The sequence below is a fragment of the Pongo abelii genome, chromosome 4 (assembly GCF_028885655.2).
Source record: "Pongo abelii isolate AG06213 chromosome 4, NHGRI_mPonAbe1-v2.0_pri, whole genome shotgun sequence".
NCBI classification, from domain to species: domain Eukaryota; kingdom Metazoa; phylum Chordata; class Mammalia; order Primates; family Hominidae; genus Pongo; species Pongo abelii.
Window position 1 is genome coordinate 189,251,998 of NC_071989.2, and position 20,772 is coordinate 189,272,769.

At 42.0% G+C, this 20,772-nt stretch overlaps 1 protein-coding gene across 6 annotated transcripts in view; it reads left to right on the forward strand.

The window, feature by feature from the left end:
- CNOT6 (CCR4-NOT transcription complex subunit 6) overlaps positions 1 to 20,772 on the forward strand; it is an 81,760-nt gene that overhangs the window by 12,278 nt on the left and 48,710 nt on the right. For 4 of the 6 annotated variants that reach the window (XM_024247107.3, XM_024247109.3, XM_054556673.2 and 1 more), the window contains one exon: positions 19,044 to 19,157. In XM_024247107.3, the coding sequence (XP_024102875.1) occupies positions 19,046 to 19,157 (112 nt within the window). In that variant the 5' untranslated portion in view covers positions 19,044 to 19,045. The other 2 variants (XM_063724576.1, XM_063724577.1) reach the window with 2 other exon arrangements.

The window sequence follows — 20,772 nt, forward strand, 5'->3', positions numbered from 1 at the left end:
ACTTCTACCTATAAACTTTTAACTGGCCAATATGTGAAGGAAACCTGACTAGAAAGAGAAAGAAACAAATGTGATGACATTGGGAGGCAGCAGATTTGGGGTTTGAAGTGAGAGTAGAAGTGCCTTAACTGAATTGAGGCTGTGAGAAAGGCTTGTGACTATCGTCTAATGGAGCTAAGTGGGTTTGTTTATACTAGAGGCACAGGTACATATTTTTAATTTGTAGAATTCAAATCATACACTTGGCAAAAACAGCAGGCGAATATATTAAAGAATGTGGTGGGCCTGCCATCTCAGTCATAATTGTAATTTGAAATTCTAGAGTATGTGTATTAAAAAATAGCATTTATTAAATTATTGTCTTTATATGACATTTAAATGTTCATTATCTAAAAGTTTTTAATGTACCTATAAATGAATTGTCATTTAGATTGTATTCAAAGAGGGACTAATTTTTGGGTGAGTGTCTTTTGAGTAGTGGCTTGGGGCTTTTCGTTTTGTAATAATGGAAAATAGGACAGCACTTTTTTTTTTTTTGCGACAGAGTCTCACTCTTGTCACCCAGGCTGGATTGCAGTGGTGACGTCTCAGCTTACTGCAACCTCCACCTCCCGGGTTCAAGCTATTCTCTTGCCTCAGCCTCCTGAGTAGCTGGGACTACAGGCACCTGCCACCATGCCCGGCTAATTTTTACACTTTTAGTAGAGATGGGGTTTCGCCATGTTGGCCAGGCTGGTCTCGAACTCCTGACCTCAGGTGATCTGCCCACCTCAGCCTCCCAAAGTGTTGGGATTACAGGTGTGAGCCACCGTGTCCAGACAGGAAGATTTTTTTTTTGGCATATGTTTGTAATTTGATTTCCTTTCTTTGGATAATTCCTTTTCCATTTTTAAATATAATTAAATTTTTGGGGGGAGGCAGGCACAGTGGCTCGCACCTGTAATCCCACCACTTTGGGAGGCCAGGGTGGGGAAATTGCTTGAATCCAGAAGTTCGAGACCAGCCTGGGCAACATGGCGAAACCTTGTCTCTACAAAATACAAAAAAAAGGCCAGGGGTGGTGACTCACGCCTGTAATCCCAGCACTTTGGAAGGCTGAGGCGGGTGGATCACGAGGTCAGGAGAGCGAGACCATCCTGGCTAACACAGTGAAACCTCATCTCTACTAAAAATATAAAATATTAGCTGGTATGGTGGCATGCACCTGTAGTCCCAGCTACTCGGGAGGCTGAGACAGGAGAATCACTTGAACCTGGGAGGCGGAGGTTGCAGTGAGCTGAGATCACACTGCTGCACTCCAGTCTGAGTGACGGAGCAAGACTCTGTCTCAAAAAAAAAAAAAAAAAAAAAATTAGCTGGCCTGCACCTGTAGTTCAGCTAGCTACTTGGGAGGCTGAGATGGGAGGACCGCTTGAGCTCCAGCCTGGGCAACAGAGTGAGACCCTGTATCTGAAAAAAATATATAAACAATTTTAAAATTAAAAAATTTTTTTTGAGCGACAGGGTGTCTCTCTGTTGCCCAGGCTGGCCTTGAACTCCTGGGCTCAAGCAATCCTCCCACCTCAGCCTGCTGAGTAACTAGGATTACCGGCGTATGCCACTGCTCCTGGCTCCATTTGTAACATATCACTATTTTCCTTCTTCCCTTTCCATCAAAAGCATGGCTTGGAACTCATTTCTCTTAATCTGTTTTGAAATTTGTAGAGTTTCATTCAGCTGTCTTCTCACTGTAATGTGTGCAAATTATGAACTGTAATAAAGACAGGATCTTTGGAAAGATGAGTTGTATTGTATTTTAGTCTACTTCTGAAAGCTGTGGATTTCAGAATGGTCTTTGAAGAATACTCAGCAAAACTTCATTATTGTTTTGTCTAGTCTTGTTCTGGTTTTGTGAGAAACCATCGTTCTGGTTTTGTGAGAAAACAGCTTGTGAGCACACCCACTGTGGAGGCTAGGTGGGAAGGAGGTGGGTAACATTTAACTTAACCTTGAATTACGGATAGAATTTCAGTGTGAAAATGGTATCACTAAATGCTTGGAGATAGGGAAGAGTGGAGCATATCTGAAGGATGGCAGTTGCATCAAAAGATAGAGAAGGAAGTATTGGGACAGAAGTCTGGAAAGGTGGAATATTTTGAATTCTCAACTGTGGAGTTTGAATTTTTCTCAGCAGTAGAGATCTTAAAGGGGAAGAGAAGGGATGATATGGAATCATCATTTTAAGTGGGTATAGGACCAGAAATCATTACAGCAAAACATTCAAATTTTATTATTATTTTTATTCTTATTTATTTATTTTTGAGACAGAGTCTTGCTCTGTTGCCAAGCTGGAGTGCGGTGGCGCAATCTCTGCTCACTGCAGCCTCCACCTCCCGGGTTCAAGCGATTGTTCTGCCTCAGCCTCCTGAGTAGCTGGGATTACAGGCATGCACCACCATGCCCGGCTAATTTTTGTATTTTTTAGTAGAGACAAGGTTTCTCCACATTGGTCAGGCTGGTCTTGAACTCCCGACCTCAGGTGATCCGCCCGCCTTGGCCTCCCAAAGTGCTGGGATTACAGACATAAGCCACCGCACCCGGCCATTTATTTATTTACTTGAGATGGAGTCTTGCTCTGTCGCCCAGGCTGGAGTGCAGTGGCGCCATCTAGGCTCACTGCAAGCTCCGCCTCCTGGGTTCACGCCATTCTCCTGCCTCAGCCTCCCGAGTAGCTGGGATTACAGGCGCCCACCACCAATGCCCGGCTATTTTTTGTGTATTTTTAGTAGACACGGGGTTTCACCGTGTTAGCCAGGATGGTCTCAATCTCCTGACCTCGTGATCCACCCGCCTCGGTCTCCCAAAGTGCTGGGATTGCAGGCTTGAGCCACCGCACCCGGTCATTTATTTATTTTTTGAGACAGGATCTCTGTCGCTCAGACTGGAGTGCAGTGGCACAATCAAGGCTCACTGCAGCCTCCACCTCTCAGGCTCCAGCGATTTTCCCGCTTCAGCCTCCTGAGTAGCTGGGACCATAGATGTGTGCCACCACACCTGACTGGTTTTTTTATTTTTATTTTTTTATTTTTTTAGTATTTTGAGACAGAGTCTTGCTCTGTCGCCCAGCCTGGAGTCTGGCACAGTCTCACTCACTGCAACATCTGCCTCCCAGGTTCAAGCGATTCTCCTGCCTCAGCTTCCCTACTCTGAGAGTAGCTGGGATACAGTCGCGTGCCACCATGCCCAGCTAATTTTTGTATTTTTAGTAGAGACGGGGTTTCACCATATTGGCCAGGCTGGTCTTGAACTCCTGACCTCGTGATCTACCCGCCTCCGCCTCCCAAAGTGCTGGGATTACAGGCATGAGCCACCACGCCTGGCCGTTTTATTTATTTATTTATTTTTATTTATGTATTTATTTTTGGGACGGAGTCTCGCTCTGTCGCCCAGGCTGGAGTGCAGTGGGGCGATCTCACCTCACTGCAAGCTCCGCCTCCCGGGTTCACGCCATTCTCCTGCCTCAGTCTCCTGAGTAGCTGGGACTACAGGCGCCCGCCACCACACCTCGCTAATTTTTTGTATTTTTAGTAAAGATGGGGTTTCACCGTGTTAGCCAGATGGTCTCGATCCCCTGACCTCATGATCCGCCTGCCTTGGCCTCCCAAAGTGCTGGGATTACAGGTGTGAGCCACTGGGCCCAGCCCATTTTTATTTTTTCTAGAGATAGGGATTTCCCTATGTTGCCCAGGCTGGTTTCGAAATCAAATGATCCTCCTGCCTCGGCCTCCAAATGTGCTGGGATTACAGGTTTGAGCCACACCATATGGCTGAAACTTCTTGATTTTATAGTCAGAAGTCAGCTTCACCATAATCTCAGCACTTTGGGAGGCCAAGGCGGGTGGATCATGAGGTCAGGAGTTCGAGACCAGCCTGGCCAACATGATGAAACCCCATCTGTACTAAAAACACAAAAATTAGCCGCACATGTTGGGGGGTGCCTGTAATCCCATCTACTCGGGAGGCTGAGGCAGGAGAATCGCTTGAAGCTGGAAGGCAGAGGTTGCAGTGAGCCGAGATAGCGCCACTGCACTCCAGCCTGGGTGAAATAGGGAAACTCCATCTCAAAAGAAAAAAAAGTCTGCTTCACAAAGAGCTTGTTTTACTGAATTTTGCAGTGTAATTAGGACTCGGCTTTAGGAAGAATAATCTAAGTGGTATTTAGGTTAGTTGTAATCCTAAAAGCATAAGTACCAATTAGAAGAGGCCATTGTAATGGCTGAGGAAATGAGAATTAAAGTCCTAAATTAGAGTGGTGGTAGCAAAAATAAGAGAGTTGAAGTGTGAGTGTGTGGTTGTGAGGTTTTTTGTTTGCTTTCTAGTTGCTTAAGCTGTAAGATCATGCATTTCTTATTTATTCTTTATTCATAGTACCTGGCAGAGTGCTTGTCACATTGAAGGTACTCAGTAAATATTTGTTGAATAAATGATTCTGTAAAGAAAACTTCCTTAAGAAAGCATGATTCCACTGTATTGAATTGCTTTTGGATTTTTTTTCTATGAAAACCTGATTTTGGTTGTGAAGAAAAAAATTGACCAGTTCACTAGCGTAATTTGCTAGGCATTACACAAGACATTGGGAGATACAAACTGTTTGGAGGTGATATATGCTGTGGTAAACGTATGGTGTGCATGCAGAGTGGGGAGTACTGAACTTGTTCCCGTGTTGAGGAGGGCTTACAGAGGCTGTAACATGTCGTCTGAGTTCTGTGAAGAGAAAGTAGGAGTTTAGGATGAAGGTTGTCTTTGGTAAAGAGATTAGCATGTATTGAAAGACTTATATTTTAGGCTGGACGCAGTGGCTCACGTCTGTAAACCCAGCACTTTGGGAAGCCGAGGCAGGAGGATCCCTTGAGGCCAGGAGTTCAAGACCAGCCTGGGCAACATAGTGATGCCTCTCATCTCTACAAAAAAAAAAAAAAAAAAAAAATGAAAAAAAGAAAAAAGAAAACAGAAAATATTAGCTGGGTGTGGTGGTGCCTGAGCCCAGGAGCCTATGATTGCACCACTGCACTCTAGCTTAGGTGACAGCGAGACCTTGTCTCAAAGTCTTAGAACTAGGTTTCCTCTAATTAGGACATTGTAGGGTAGCGTGTGTCAAAGCGCTGGAGATAAGTGAGAAAATAGTTAGCTAAGTGGAGGTAGTAGAGGACTTTGAGGTTTGGACTTTAGGCAGGCAGGCAGGGCCATCTAAAGTTTTAATAGGAGAGTGGCATGAGCAGGTGCATATGAGGAAGGTAATCAACGGCAATGTGGGGAGGATGTGTAATAGTTGAAGTTGAGAAATGAGGAGGGTCTGTATTAACTTCAGTGGAAGTAGATTGGCATGAAGGTTAGTGTCACTGCCTTTTCATATGTGCCCTAACTTACAGTAGCTCTAAGGAGCCCGATTACTCAAAAAAAAGGGTCTTTCTGCACATGAGTTTATTTCTTCCTCCTTACCTCCCTTCCTTTCCTCTGTTGCCCTTTGTTTTCTCCTTTATGGTTGGGAAAAGAAGTAAAGCACAAAGAATGGAGAAGAAGAAAATGTGAAAAGCATAGTAAAAGGAGAGAGAGATGTCAAATTCAAGATTAAGAAAAAAATTTTTTTTGAGATCAGGGTCTCACTGTGTTACCCAGGCTGGTGGAGTGCAGTGTCTTGATCTCATCTCACTGCAACTTCCACTTCCTGGTCTCAAGCCATTTTCCCACCTCAGCCTCTCAAGTAGCTGGGACTACAGGCACACACCACCACGCCTGGCTAATTTTTGTGTAGACGGGATCTTCCATGTTGCCCAGGTTGGTCTTGAACTCCTGGGCTCAAGTGATTGGCCTGCCCAGGCCTCCCAAAGAGCTGGGAAAATTCAGGATTTTTTTTTTTTTTTTTTTTTTGAGACGGAGTCTTGCTCTGTCGCCAGGCTGGAGTGCAGTGGCGCCATCTTGGCTCCCTGAAACCTCCACCTCCCAGGTTCAAGTGATTCTCCTGCCTCAGCCTCCCGAGTAGCTGGGACTACAGGCACACGCCACCACACCTGGCTAATTTTTGTATTTTTAATAGAGACGGGGTTTCACCATGTGTTGGCCAGGATGGTCTCCATCTCCCGACCTTGTGATCCACCTGCCGTGGCCTCCCAGAATGCTGGGATTACAGACGTGAGCCACCGCGCCCAGCTCCAAAGTGCTGGGAAGATTCAGGATATTATCTTGTCAGTTAAGATTGCCTATAACTCAGTCTCATTTCCCTTGAAGAAAATCTGGCCCACTAAAATAAATAGTTTAACGTCTGAGAGCCTTTTAACAAAAAACCACATTTTTATACCTGGTCACAGTAACATCACGCAAATCATTAATGTAAACATGAACTAGGTGTTAAATGTCTTCTCTCATTGTCCATAAAAATTTTTTTTATTGCTGATTTGTGGATCCAACATAGGGACCATTCATTTCATCTGATTGTATTCCTTAATTCTCTTCAAATCTAGAATAGTGCTGACACCAGTTTGTTGAAGGCAACAGGCCAGTTTCCTTGCAGAAAGTCCCACATTCTCATTTTGTCTGATTGCTCCTTTGATGTCATTTGGCCAGTTCCTCTAGTTTTCAAATCAAGGTGTAAACATTACTGATGTGTATTTCATACTGCACCACATCAAGAGACCCCAATATCTGGTTCTTCCTCCATAGTGTTGGTAAGATTGGTGAAGGGGGTAACAATTTATTCCTCCATTAAATGTTTTCTACCTTATGATCAGAAAGTAATCTATGTAGAATCTGTGTAGTGGTGGCTTTTAGCATTTCATTAATGCCAATATTCATCTAATGCTTTTAACCCAGTATAATCCTTTTTTTTTTTTTCTAAGGGTTTCACTCCTTTCGCGTAGGCTGGAGTGCAATGGCGTGATCACTGCCCACTGTAGCCCCGACTTTCCTGGCTCAGGTGATTCTCCCATCTCAGCCTCCCAAGTAGCTGGGATGTGCCACCATGCCCAGCTAATTTTTGTATTTTTAGTACAGACTGGGTTTTGCCATGTTTCCCAGGCTGATCTTGAACTTGTGGGCTCAAGCCATCTGCTCACCTCAGCCTCCTACAGTGCTGGGATTACAGGCATGAGCCATTGCACCCGGCCGTTTTTATAATCCTTGATTAATGTCGAATGGGAATTATAAAATGATGCTGCTTTAAAAAAATTCTTTCATACTTAATTTATTAGCTATCATTGTTTTGTAAAGTAGGGCTTTTCTTTTCTTTTTTCTTTTTTTTTCTTTTTTTGAGACAGTCTCTCTCTGTTGCCAGGCTGGAGTGCAGTGGCGCAATCTCGGCTCACTGCAACCTCTGCCTCCCGGGTTCAAGCGATTCCCCTGCCTCAGCCTCCTGAGTAGCTGGGACTACAGGCGCCTGCCACAAAGCCCAGCTAGTTTTTGTATTTTTAGTGGAGTTGGATTTTCACCGTGTTGGCCAGGCTGGTCTCAATTTCTTGACCTTGTGATCCGCCTGCCTTGGCCTCCCAAAGTGCTGGGATTACAGTCGCGAGCCACTGCGCCTGGCCAAGTAGAGCTTTTCTTAAACGGGGGCTGTTTGATTACTCTGAATCCAGTTCCTGCTGAGGCGTAACCACTTAAATCTTTCTTTTTAGTTACCTGTCTCCATATTGTAATAGCTGCTTCGGATAGTGACTGACTTGCAGTCCATATGGGGTCTCTTCCCCCATCTCCCCCTCTCTCCTCCTTGTCTTGATTACTATAGTAGTTTCATCTTTTACATCATTGCCAGCTCTTTTTTTGCAGCACAGAAAGGATTATGTTATCTCTCTTTTGTTTGGCTTGGTTTTTTGTGGTTCTCATAGATTTGTATTGATTCAGTGTGTTTCATTTCATTGTAATTATGATTCTTACTGCTCAAATGGTCATAGTTTGTCCTGTGAGGACCCCTTCTAGCTGGCTTCTGTATCACGTTGACATGATGACTCCATTAGACTTAGCTTTTTGGCACTGAAAGATGTCCCAGGCTCATTTTAGACATGTCCTGCCCATCTTTTGATTGGCCATTTTACAAAGAACTTTACTTTCTTGGTATTAGAGCTTGAAATTGACAATTTAGGAGTGCCATTATTCCGGAGGTAGTATTGCTTCTGCAACACTTCAGTAGACAGACATAAATTAAATCGTGAGTCTATATTGATATTCTCAAGCCAGTTTTAGTATTTGTGTGTGTATGGGGGGGGGGGTTGATGGGGGAAGGAAGAGACAAGGTCTCACTCTGTCACCCAGTCTGGAGTGCAGTGGTGTGATCATAGCTCACTGTAGCCTTGACCTCCCAGGCTCAGGTAGTCCTCCTGCCTCTACAGGGATGTGCCACCACACCTGGGTGATTTCTTTTTAGTTTTTGTAGAGATGAGGGATCTCCCTTTGTTGCCCAGGCTGGTCTCGAACTTCTGGGCTCGAGCAGGCCTCCCGCCTTGGCCTCCCAAAGTGCTGGGATTACTGGTATGAGCCTGGCCAGTGTTTCCATTTAATTTCCTTGATTTATAAACATGCTCTTTCTCTGGAAATCTTGGTTCCTTTGAATTTAACTTAATTTAGTTGTTTAAAACATTTTTTTGTAGAGACGAGTTCTTGCCATGTTGCCCAGGCTGGTTTCGAACTCCTGGGCTCAAGTGATCTGCCTACCTTGGCCTACAAAGTTCTGGGATTACAGGCATGAGCCACGTTGTCCAGGTTGTCTTGGGTTCCTAAGATGAAGCTAAAATGAGCTACTGAGAGACCAACTTTCCAGAGTTTATTCAGGAATAGCAGGGAATTGTAATCAGGGACACATGTGCTTTAAGGAATCGTAGGTGCATCCAGAGAGGTTGGGGTAAGAGGAAACTTTTAAAGACAAAGAGGAAGTCCAAGTAAGTTGTTTTGAAACAAAGACTGTTGGTTACAAGGGCTTATTGCAGGAGTTGGTGTTGGTTCATTGGTAGAGACAGCTGTGTCAGGCAATTGTGCAAGCAGGTTATCTAGGACACTGCCATTTTAAGGAATTCCTTGCATAGTGAGGTCTCCATTTGGTTAGAGCTTGACATTAGTCACTCCATTTTGATACTGATAACTTTTGCATTAACGTCATTAACAATGTGGTAATGAGTACTTATTTAGCAAAAGTTCGTGGGTTGTATGTTTCCTTAGTAATTGCTCATCTGGAAAAAGTCCTTTCATCTGGCCAAGTGTTAGAATATAGAATATTTTTTAGTTCAGGTAAAATTTACATAAAATGCAATGTACATGTAGACCTTAAATGTGTAATATGAGTCTTGATAAATATGTATATTCATATAAACCATACACCAATTAATATATTGAATATTTCCATCACTATAGGGGCAAGATGTTCTGATTTTTTTCGCCACAAATGCATATAAATGGAATCTCTTGGGTCTCTTATTTAATGTTTGAGATTCATTTGTATTTGTGTGTATCAGTTGATCGATTCTTTTTTTTTATTATTCAGTAGTATTTAGTGGTGTCAATATGTTAAAATTTGGTTATCCATTTGCTTTTTTTTTTTTTTTTTTTCCCCCTGAAAAGGAATCTCACTCTATTGCCTAGCCAGAGTACAGTGGCCCAATCTCGGCTCACCACAACCTCCGCCTCCTGGATTCAAGGGATTCTCCTGCCTCAGCCCCCTGAGTAGCTGGAATTATAGGCATGTGCCATCACATCCAGCTAATTTTTGCATTTTTGGTAGAGACAGGGTTTCACCATATTTTCCAGGCTGGTCTTGAACTCCTGACCTCAAGTGATCTGCCCGCCTCTGGCTGCCAACGTGCTGGGATTATAGATGTGAGCCACCGCATCCAGCCTATCCATATACTATTAATGAACATTTGGATTTTCAGTTTTTGGCAATTATGAATAAAGTTATTATGAACAACTATATTGTCAACCTGAAGTAATTGAAATGATCAGAATCCAGTTTCAAAGAGTTTTTAAATAAGAGTTTTTAGGTGAACATCTGGGAATGACTATCTGGGGAATATGAACTCCAGAGCACTGGGATCTGGGCTTCAAAGTTAAAAGTTAAGGGCCTGGGCTGGGCGCGGTGGCTCACATCTGTAATCCCAGCACTTTGGGAGGCCAAGGCGGGCAGATCACCAGGTTAGGAGATCAAGACCATCCTGGCCAACATGTTGAAACCCCGTCTCTACTAAAAATGCAAAAATTAGCTGGGCATGGTGGCACCTGCCTGTAATCCCAGCTACTCGGGAGGCTGAGGCAGGAGAATCGCTTGAACCAGGGAGTCAGAGGTGGCAGTGAGCCAAGATCACGCCACTGTACTTCAGCCTGGCGACAGAGCGAGACTCCATCTCAAAAAAAAAAAAAAAGTTAAGGTGCTGCTTATTTATATAGGCAGGAAACAACGACATTTAATAGGATTCCAACATTTTCTCTGCAAGGTTGGGGCTTATGAGTTACAACAGTTTAGTTACAGATTGTTTTCTTTTCCATATAGCTTGTTTTTTTTTTTTTTCTTTCCAAGAGTGTGTTTAACATTCCATCTTTTTTTTTGGAGATGGAGTCTCTCTCTGTCACCCAGGCTGGAGTGCAGTGGCACGATTTCAGCTCACTGCAACTTCTGCCTCCTGAGTTTGAGCAATTCTCCTGCCTCAGCCTCCCGAGTAACTGGGACTATAGGCACCCACCACCACACCCAGATAATTTTTGTATTTTTAGCGGAGATAGGGTTTCATCGTGTTGCTGGTCACGAACTCCTGAGCTCAGACAGTCCGCCCGCCTTGGCCTCTCGAAGTGCTAGGATTACAGGTGTGAGATACTGCGCCTGGCACATTCCATCTTCAACAATGTGGTAGTCATGAAGTTTTTGTTTGAAAGAGGAAAGAGGGAAATTAATCTGTAATGAATATCAGCAGTTAAGAGGAAGAGGAAAGACATCTTCCCTGGCACTCACTGGTTAGTCATTTACGACATTTTACAGAACAGTGTAGGTAAGAAATAAGGTAATTTATAATCAGAGAAGCAAAAGCTACAGCTGCCTAGGTTACAGTTGCCTGTTTAAGTGACTCAGGTTTCATAATCACATTCTCTTAAGGCTCAAAATATTTAACAAGTTCCAACAGCCTAGATTTTGAATTACTTATTTTTGCAATATACATATCTTTTGGGGTGTGTATATTTTCATTTCTTTTGGGTAAATACTCAAAGGTATATGTGCTGACTTACAGATTGAGTAATTTTTTAAAATAGTTTCAAGTTTTATTTTAGATCCAAGGGGTACATGTGCAGGTTTGTTACATGGGTATATTGTGTGACATTGAGGTTTGGGACATAAATGATCCCATCACACAGGTAGTCAGTAGATTCTCAGCCCTTGCACTCCTTTCCCTTTCCTCCCTCCAATAGTCCCTAGTTTTATTGTTCCCATGTTTATGTCCATATGTATGTACCCAGTGTTTAGCTCCCACTTACACAGTATTTGGTTTTCTTTTCCTACATTAATTCACTTAGGATAACAGCCTCCAGCTATATCCATATTGCTGCAAAGGATATGATTTCATTCTTTTTTTGTGACCATGTAGTATTCCATGATGTATATGTGCCACATTTTCTTTATCCAGCCCACTGTTGATGGCAGCTAGGTTGATTCCATGTTTTTGCTATTGTGAATAGTGCTGCAGTGAATATAGCAGTGCATGTACCTTTTTTGTAGAAAGATTTATTTTTCTTTGGGTATAGAACCAGTAATGGAATTGCTGGGCCAAATGGGTAGTTCTGGGCCAAACGGGTAGTTTTTTATTTATTTATATTTATATTATATTTTTGTTTATTTATATTTATATTATAAAAAATAATAAAATTATTTATTTATTTTTATCTGTCTATCTATGTATCTATCTATCTGTCTATTGAGACAGAGTTTCACTCTTATCACCGAGGCTGGAGTGCAGTGGTGTGATCTCAGCTCACTGCAAACTCCACGTCCTAGGCTCAGATGATCCTCCCAAGTAGCTGGGACCACAGGTACATGCCACCATGCTGGCTAATTTTTGTATTTTTTTTGTAGAGATGGGGTTTTGCCTTGTTGCCCAGGCTGGTCTTGAATTCTTGGCTCAGGTGATCCACCCTCCTCAGCCCCCCAAAATGGTGGGATTATAAGTGTGAGCCACTGGGCCTGGCTTAGTTCTATTTTTAGTTCTTTGAGAAATATCCAAACTGTTTTTCACAATGGCTAAACTAATTACATTCCCACCAGCAATGTGTACGTGTTCCCTTTTTTGGGCAGCCTCGCCAGCATCTGTTAGTTTTTATCTTTTTAGTAATAGCCATTCTTACTGGTGTGAGATGGTATCTCATTGTGGTTTTGATTTGCGTTTTTCTGTTTAGTTATGTTGAGCATTTTTTCATGTTTGTTGGCTGCTTGTATGTCTTGTTTTTTGAGACAGGGTCTCACTCTTGCCCAGGCTGGAGTGCAGTGGTGTTATCTCTGCTCACTGTGGCCTGGACCTCCTGGGCTCAAGTGATCCTTCTGCCTCAGCTCCCAAAGTAGGCTGAGGTGGGAGAGGGCCTGGAAGCTCTGCACCCCTGCACTGTTCCTCACCCTGTATACAACTTCATCTGTCTGTTCATCTGTATACTTTACCATATCCTTATAACGAACCAGTGAATGTGTTTGCCCACGTTCTGTGAGCCGTTCTAACAAATTAATCCAACTCCAGGAGGGAGTGTTGGGAACCCAGCTTTATAGCCGGTCATCAGAAATGTGGGTGATGACCTTACTTGTGTCTGAAGAAGAGAGGGGCAGTATTGTGGGACTGAGCCCATAATCTCAGTGGGATCTAACTCCGGGTAGATACTGTCAGGATTGAATTGAGCTATAGGACACTCAGGTGCTATATGCTGGAGAATTGCTTGGTGTGTGGGGAAAAACCTTCACACATCTGGTCACAAGCGTTTGTGTTAAGTGTGAGCATAGAGGAAAAACGGTTTGTCTTTTCTTTTACAGTCACTTCTCAGGCATCCCTGTTCTTTTCCCCTTAGATGTTCATTTTGAAGGTTAAGTAGAGATGGCTTTTCTTTTGCTTACTGGGGTGGGGGCGGGGGGTTGTGGCATATCTCCTGGCTAGGGGCTGTTAGGATGGGTGGATTTCAGTTCTGGTTTTTATTACTTTGTAACTACCAATCCTTTTCCCAGGGGGAACACTCAAATGTTTGATTGTCCCTAATTTTCACTGAACATGTTTGATTCCTGACTGAAAAATAGACCAGAGGCTCTCCCCCTTTCTTAGGGTTCTCTTTTCAACAACTGTTTCTTTTCACCTCTCTCCTACCCAGAGGAGGTTCAAATATATTTAAGTGTTTAAATGTAACTTTTTCTACTTGGTCTTTGTGGGTATCTTCATTCCACTTGGTTTTCTTAACTTTTATTTCTTTTCACTTTACTTCATATTCTGCTAAGTCTCTTATAACCCCTCACTGTGATTCCTATCCCCAGCTCCCGCTAACCCCCAGCATTCCTGAAAGTATGAAGTAGACTGGATTCCTGAAGGTTTTTTTTCTCCCTCTAGATTCTGGCAGACATTCAAAGTTTATGGTATACGTGTAGGCCGCTCTTTAAATATTCCTGGATAGTCTTTTCGTGGTTTGTAATTCTGTTTTGCACCACTAACTTTCCCAGGATGGCCGTAGGTTTTGTATGTTTAAGCTGTTTCATAAACAAATCTGAAAGCATATCTTTCTAATAAATACAAGGAATGCTTTGTGTTTAAGTGAAATAATTATTGTAAGGTCATGAACAAGTGCTCTGAGATCTGAAACAGGTAGAGAGATTTTTGTCTCATTGTGTCAGGATCAGTAGTGATGGCTGGCATTTGATTGGTAAGATGTTAACTAGTTAGGTGCTATCTGCCTGCTGACTCTGACTCTGGCCTAGCTATTTAAAAAAGAATTCTTCTGTAATTCTCCTTGAAAGTTTTCAGGTGTTTTTTGGAATACTTTTGTTATTTTAGGTAGTAATCTTCAGTGACATACTATACTTTTTAGAGAGCAAGAATTACTTGTTGATTTCAGAGCCTTGGGAAAGATCCTAAACTGCATGTATTCCTATATCCTTTCCTTTACCTAGTCTTCAGTGCTATACTTTGTTAGACTCCCAGAAAAATGGATTGGGTTTTTAGTGGGCATATGTCCAATTTGCTGTGTTTCTTTTATTCTAGCCTTTTTTTTTTTTTTACTTCCTAATTCTTAATCTCAGAGATTTGGAAAATAGAGAAGCACTGAAGAGATCTTCAGTGCCTTGGGGCTAAAATGATGAGTACCTTAAATTTTAAGACAGCCAGTCTCACAATACAAAAAACCAAGAAAGGGAATGGTTGGCTGCCTAGGCGGAAATCAAGACTGTTTGATAGAATGACCACAGGTACAGGGCATGGTTTTCAGATTTCTTAGTCCAGTAACACTTCCTGAAGTGTGATCAAACTGAACATTGATTCACACTAAGCTTACATGAGATTGATAAATCAGACTTTTGAACTTTCATCAATAATTCAAATGATTAATAGGACTGAAATACTAATCTCAGCTGGTCAGAGCAATTTCTTACCATTATTAAATTCTATTTGGGAAAGCTAATGAAGATCAGGTAGTTACTTTGTAAGTGGAATCTGGTCAGAATAGTGGCAGTTAGGTGATCTTAAGGGATGCTGTCATCAAGCTCTAGTAGCATAGAACAGAGCATTTTATATTTTCTAGGTTATTACTGATGTATGCATGTCATTCAGAAAGAGCACTTTCCTTACCATATTATCCTCTAGACAGAATGAACACTTCTTTGTGTTTGTTCTTTTGTATTGAATATTTTTTATCAGTCTAAAAACAGCAGTTATTATATTTCTATATTGAAGAAACTAACATATAAGACCAGTTTGTTTTATCTCACCATTTATATTCTTAAGCAGCTTTTTAGGATTACTTACTTACTTCTGTGCTTTGATTAAACAGTCAAAACCCATTTCTATGTTTGAAAAGTAAGCCGGGTGCGGTGGCTCATGCCTCTAATCTTAACACTTTGGGAGGCTGAGGCAGGTGGATCGCATGAGCCCAGGAGTTTGAGACCAGTTTGGGCAACATGACGAAAACAAATCTCTACAAAAAAATACAAAGATTAGCCTGGTGTGGTGGCACATGCCCGTGCTCCCAACTACACGGGAGGCTGAGAGGAAGATGGCTTTTGAGCCTGGGAGATGAAGGCTGCAGTGAGCAGAGATCGCACCATCACACTCCAGCCTGGGTGACAAAGTGAGACCCTGTCTCAAAAAAAAAAAAAAAAAAAGTAGTTCTATTTCCTGTCAGCAGGGAGGCAGCGTAGCATAATTAAAGTAGCTTTAACTTTTAATCAGACTCATTCAAAGCCTGACTCTGCTGTTTCCCAGCCTTGTAACAGTGGGCAAATTGCTTAAACCATTTTGAGTTTCTGTTTTCTGGTAAAATGGAGATAATTGCAACTCTGCAGGAAGAACTAGAAAAAACTGAATCTAGAGAGATAGGAGGAAAACCAAGAAAACAGATATCCTGGAAGCCAAGCAGTGTGTTTCTAGGAGGGGGTGATTATCTATATCAAATGCTGATCATAAGCAAAAAGAGGTCAGAGAAGTGACCATTGGAAATAAGAATATAAGATCACTGGGTTTCTTCTTTTTAAAAAAAATTTTAAAAAAAACATTTTTAGAGACAGGGTTGTGCTTTGTTATCCAGAGTGGAGTGCAGTGGCATGATCATGGCTCACTGCAGCTTTGAACTCCTGGACTCAAGTGTTCCTCCCTCCACAGCATCTCAAAGCCGTTGGGGTTATAGGCGTGAGCCATCGTGCCTGGCTACTGGGTTTCTTCTTGATAGTTTTTGGTGAAAGGTTGAAAACACTTACTAACTTGAATAGGTTTAACTGGGAGGAGGAGAATAGAAGACAGAGAACATACGCAATTCCTGAGGATTGTTTTTGCTGTAGAGAGAATGAGAGAAGGGAAGTAGCTGGAGCGAGAAATGCAGTTAAGACTTTTTTTTAATAGAGGAAAGAATAGCACATATATGTGTGCTGAAGGTAAAGATCCAGGAGGGAGGCATAATATGATGAGAGGAAGGAAGGGATTGCCAAAGCAATGTCCTTGAGTAGGCGGAATGAGGGGTGGATCGAATTGCACAGATGGCTTACGTGCTAAGGGCAGGGATAGAGGGCATAGGTGGGAGTTCGTAGAAAGGGCCCTTCTGGCATTCTGTTTCATTGCGAAAGTCAGGTCATCAGCTGAGAGGGAGGGTGGAGGAGTAGGTGTTAGAGGTTTGAAGACAGAAGTCATCTAGGAGAAGGGGATAGACTAGGAATTTATAGTATTATTTCTGGGCAGTATACAGAGTCTGAGGAATGATTGCTGACTGGCTCACTTTAAACTTACATGGTCATAGGTTTTTCTCCAGCTATGTTTAGCTGCATGGATATACAGAGTAGGTAGACAATTGGCTAAACCAGGATTATGATTTATCCAAAAGAATAAAAGTGAGACAAGAACAAGGGCTTTGAGGGAATATGCATGGGAGTGATGTTTTATTTCACCTAAATATTTTAGAATGTATCTATAATGGACAAGAATTTTTAAAAATCACATACAACCATAAAACTTTTTTTTTTTTTTTTTTCTGAGACAGGATTCACTGTCGCCCAGGCTGGAGTGCAGGGGCACAGTCACATCTTACTGCAGCCTCAACCTCCTGGGTTCAAGCGATCCTCCCACCTCAGCCTCCTGAGTTGCTGGGACTACGGGTGTATACTACTATGCTTGGCTAATTTTTAATTTTTTGGTAAGAGATGGGGCCCAGGGTGGTGCTGGTCTCAAACTCCTGGGCCCAAGCCTCACAAAAGTACTGGGATTACAGGCATGAGCCACTGTGCCTGAATCACAATACTTGTTTAATATTAACTAATATTTAGTCTATCTTCAGGTTTCTCTAATTTTCAAAATCAGAAAAACCAGATTTGTTTAAGTTGGAATTAAACAAGGTCTGTACATTGCATTTGATTGCTGTGCCTCTTAAGTCATTTATTCCATATGTTTCATTTTACTCCTCTTTTTCAGACCATTGATTTGTTCAAGAAATTTGGTCTTTTGTCATCTAGAACTTCTATATTCTGCGTCTGGATGGCTGTAATTCTTGTATTATTTTTACTTTAAAAAATTTTAATTGTGGTAAAATTCACAACATGATAGTTACTATCATAACCAAGTGTACCGTTTTGTAGTATTGAATATATTCACATGGTTGTGCCCTGTGGTGTTATTTCAAACATGTTCCTCTAGATCCCTTACTTTGTGTAAACTAGTATCAGATCTAGAGAGGCTTGATTTGATTCAGGTTCAGTTTTTAAGTTTGTTGGTGAGGGGTCAAGAACATAGGTGGTTTATGTGTACTTCTCATAGTGTCTTATTGGGAAGCACGTAATGTCTGGTTGTCCTAACGATGAGACTGATCATTGGGTTTAGGTCTTGTAGCCCAAGGGTTCTCAACCCTGGTGCTCGTCCATGGCGTGTTAGGAACCGGGCCGCACAGCAGGAGGTGAGCGGCGCATGAGCAGGCATTACTGCCCAAGTTCCACCCCCTGTCAGATCAGCAGCAGCAATAGATTCTCACAGGACAAACCCTCCTGTGAGCTGCACATGCGAGGGATCCAGGCTGTGCGCTCCTTATGATGCAACAGTTTCATCCCAAAACCACCCCACCCTCCCAAAATCTGTGGAAAAGTGTCTTCCACAAAACTGGTCCGTGGTGCCAGAAAGTTTGGGAACCGCTGTTGTAGCCTGATCTATCCATTTAAAAATTTTCCACTGATATTTTTTTCACACTTAATGGTTTTATTAACCATTGATCATTGCCTAGATCCATTATTTTCTTAGAGATTGTAAACTGATTATTTTCTAATTATGTAACTCTTTTTGGATTTATCGGCTAGAATTCTGTTAAAAACAGTCACTCACCTAGTTTCTGCCAGAAATGCAGGATAAATGTTTGATTCTTTTATTATTTATTTATTTATTTATTTTTTGAGACGGAGTCTCGCTCTGTTGCCCAGGCTGGAGTGCAATGGCGTGATCTCGGCTCACTGCAAGCTTCGCCTCCCAGGTTCACGCCATTCTCCTGCCTCAGCCTTGCGAGTAGCTGGGACTACAGGCGCCCGCCACCATGCCTGGCTAATTTTTTTTTTTTTAATTTTTAGTAGAGACGGGGTTTCACCGTGTTAGCCAGGATGGTCTCGATCTCCTGAGCTCGTGATCCACCCGCCTCGGCCTCCCAAAGTGCTGGGATTACAGGCGTGAGCCACCATGCCTGGCCGATTCTTTTATTTTCTAATTTTCAGGTGACTGAGTTTTTTGATTTTTAGATAAAATTATGAATTCATGAAGTTCATAATGACTCAGTTGCAGTCATTCTTCTGATGTTCAGATTGTCTCATATTTGGTCAGTGGAAGCTTCTTCAAGCTGGCTTCTGTGTCCCCCACAGCTGCTGCACCCTTGTTAGCTTCACAGGTTGTTTGTATCTGTCTTGTCCTGCACTTGAAATAATCAATTTCTGCAGGAAGCTCCTAGTTTCTTTCAGTGGGAAATGATAGAGATTGTAATGTGGGTGTCCACCTTTAAAAGATGTGTGTTGGGCATGCTGGCTCACTCCTGTAATCCCAGCACTTTGGGAGGCCGAGGCGGGCGGATCATGAGGTCAGGAGTTCGAGACCAGCCTGGCCAATATGGTGAAACCCCGTCTCTATTAAAAATACAAAAATGAGCCTGGCATGGTGGTACACGCCTGTAGTCCCAGCTATTTGGGAGGCTGAGGCAGAAGAATTGCTTGAAGAGGTTGGAGTAAGCCAAGATCATGCCACTGCACTCCAGCCTGGGTGACAGAGTCAGACTTCGTCTCAAAAAAAAAAAAAAAAGAGGTGTTGTGGCTTTTGTTTATTTGATTTTTTAGAATACTGATTGGTTTCTTTTCTTAACAGGCATGCCCAAAGAAAAATACGAGCCCCCTGACCCTCGGAGGATGTATACAATTATGTCTTCTGAGGAAGCAGCAAACGGAAAGAAATCCCATTGGGCAGAGCTTGAAATAAGTGGTAAGACATGGAAGCATGAATTTATGGTATGGAAATTAAGATATGGTAGTAAACTGAGTTTTCTAATGCCAATACAGGAAAGAAACATTGATTTTATATTTTATAAATGTAATGTATTTATAAATGATTGTATTTTAGTAATTTAGAAGCAGAAAGTTTCAATGAAAAGAATATGATATGAGTCAAAATTCAAAAGCCATTCATTGAATATTTTCTCAGTATCAGTGTCCTCTTACAAAATACATAAATGTAAAATAATAACAAGGATGAAATGAAAATAACACATGAAATGCTAGTGCCCAGTCATGTATTTGTTCTGGTATTTGATTCTCTGATAAAGTAGGATTGAGTTTTTGCATTGTCAATGATAGATTTCTAGTGGGGTAGGAATGGCTGATCTGTATAGGTTTTGGGTAGGTTTATTTCTCCTTATTTTCTTCATTGGCTTCTGAGTCTGAGTCACTGAGGACAGCCTTATTCAGAAACACAAAATCTTAAGAGTTTGAAGCAGATCTCAAATTTCCCTTCCCCTTTTAATGCAATCTGGACATATTCAAAGAAATATATGAGCCCTCAGATGTGAAGGATATCCTTTCCCCAGCATCTCTGCCAGTGGGCACACAGCCTTTTTAAAAATATTTCGAAGATGGTGAAGGGACATTGCTTCTCAGGGCAACCAGTGCTAGTGAAGTTTTGTGTTACTATTGGCCTAATATGCTTCCCCTTACTTTCCTTTCAGTTTGTTCTGATTTTTGCCTTCTAAAATAGTACAGAACAAATTTTGTCTTCTTTCACCTGACCGCCCTTGATTTTTTAAAATTTAATGCAGCAGACATACTGAGCATATGCTGTGTGTAAAACATTTTACCTGGCGCTGGCCCACGTGCATGGAAGATCTATAAAGTCCTTCTTTTTATGGAGCTTATGACATTAGGGAGTGAGAGGGAGTGCACAAGTATAAATAACTAATAGACAAAACATAACAAATCTAGGTATAAAAGTGCTATATAACAGGAAGCAAAAAGGAAATACGGATAATAGCATTCCTTCTTTGTCAGCTCAAAATTTCTGGTTAACCTATTGAGTAAACTTAAATGCTTGCCTTTGCAGCCATAGTAGAGGTCGGTACACACATGGTTCTCTCCTGTTTTCCCTCTTCTGATTTCTAGAGTGCTGGACTTTGTTAAACCAAGTTCAGCTCAGTAACTAGGTGTGGTCATGGAGAGTGAAATTTCTCTTCCTCTCACCTGTCAGATTTGGCTTTCTGTGCCAGGGGAGCCCAAAGAGAAATATGCACTGTCATTTTGTAGTTATTCTCAAAGCACAGGCAGTCACCACTCCTATTTTTCCCTTTTAATTTTTTCAGGATTGGCATTTGACTATATTTACCTCTCCTTTTTTTAGCCCTTATTAGCAGTTTTTGAATTACAATTCCTTTGCTTGTAAGGAAGTTTCCCCTATCTTACAGCATTAGGATACGCAAGAAAGCACTCAGGTCATTGAGATACATCTCTGAGGCTAAGGAAATTGTCCTCCACCCTCGCCTCCTTCCACCACATGCTGTGAACTCCTTGGTGATTTTGAGTCACTGTTCTCTGCTTACCCTGAACTTTGG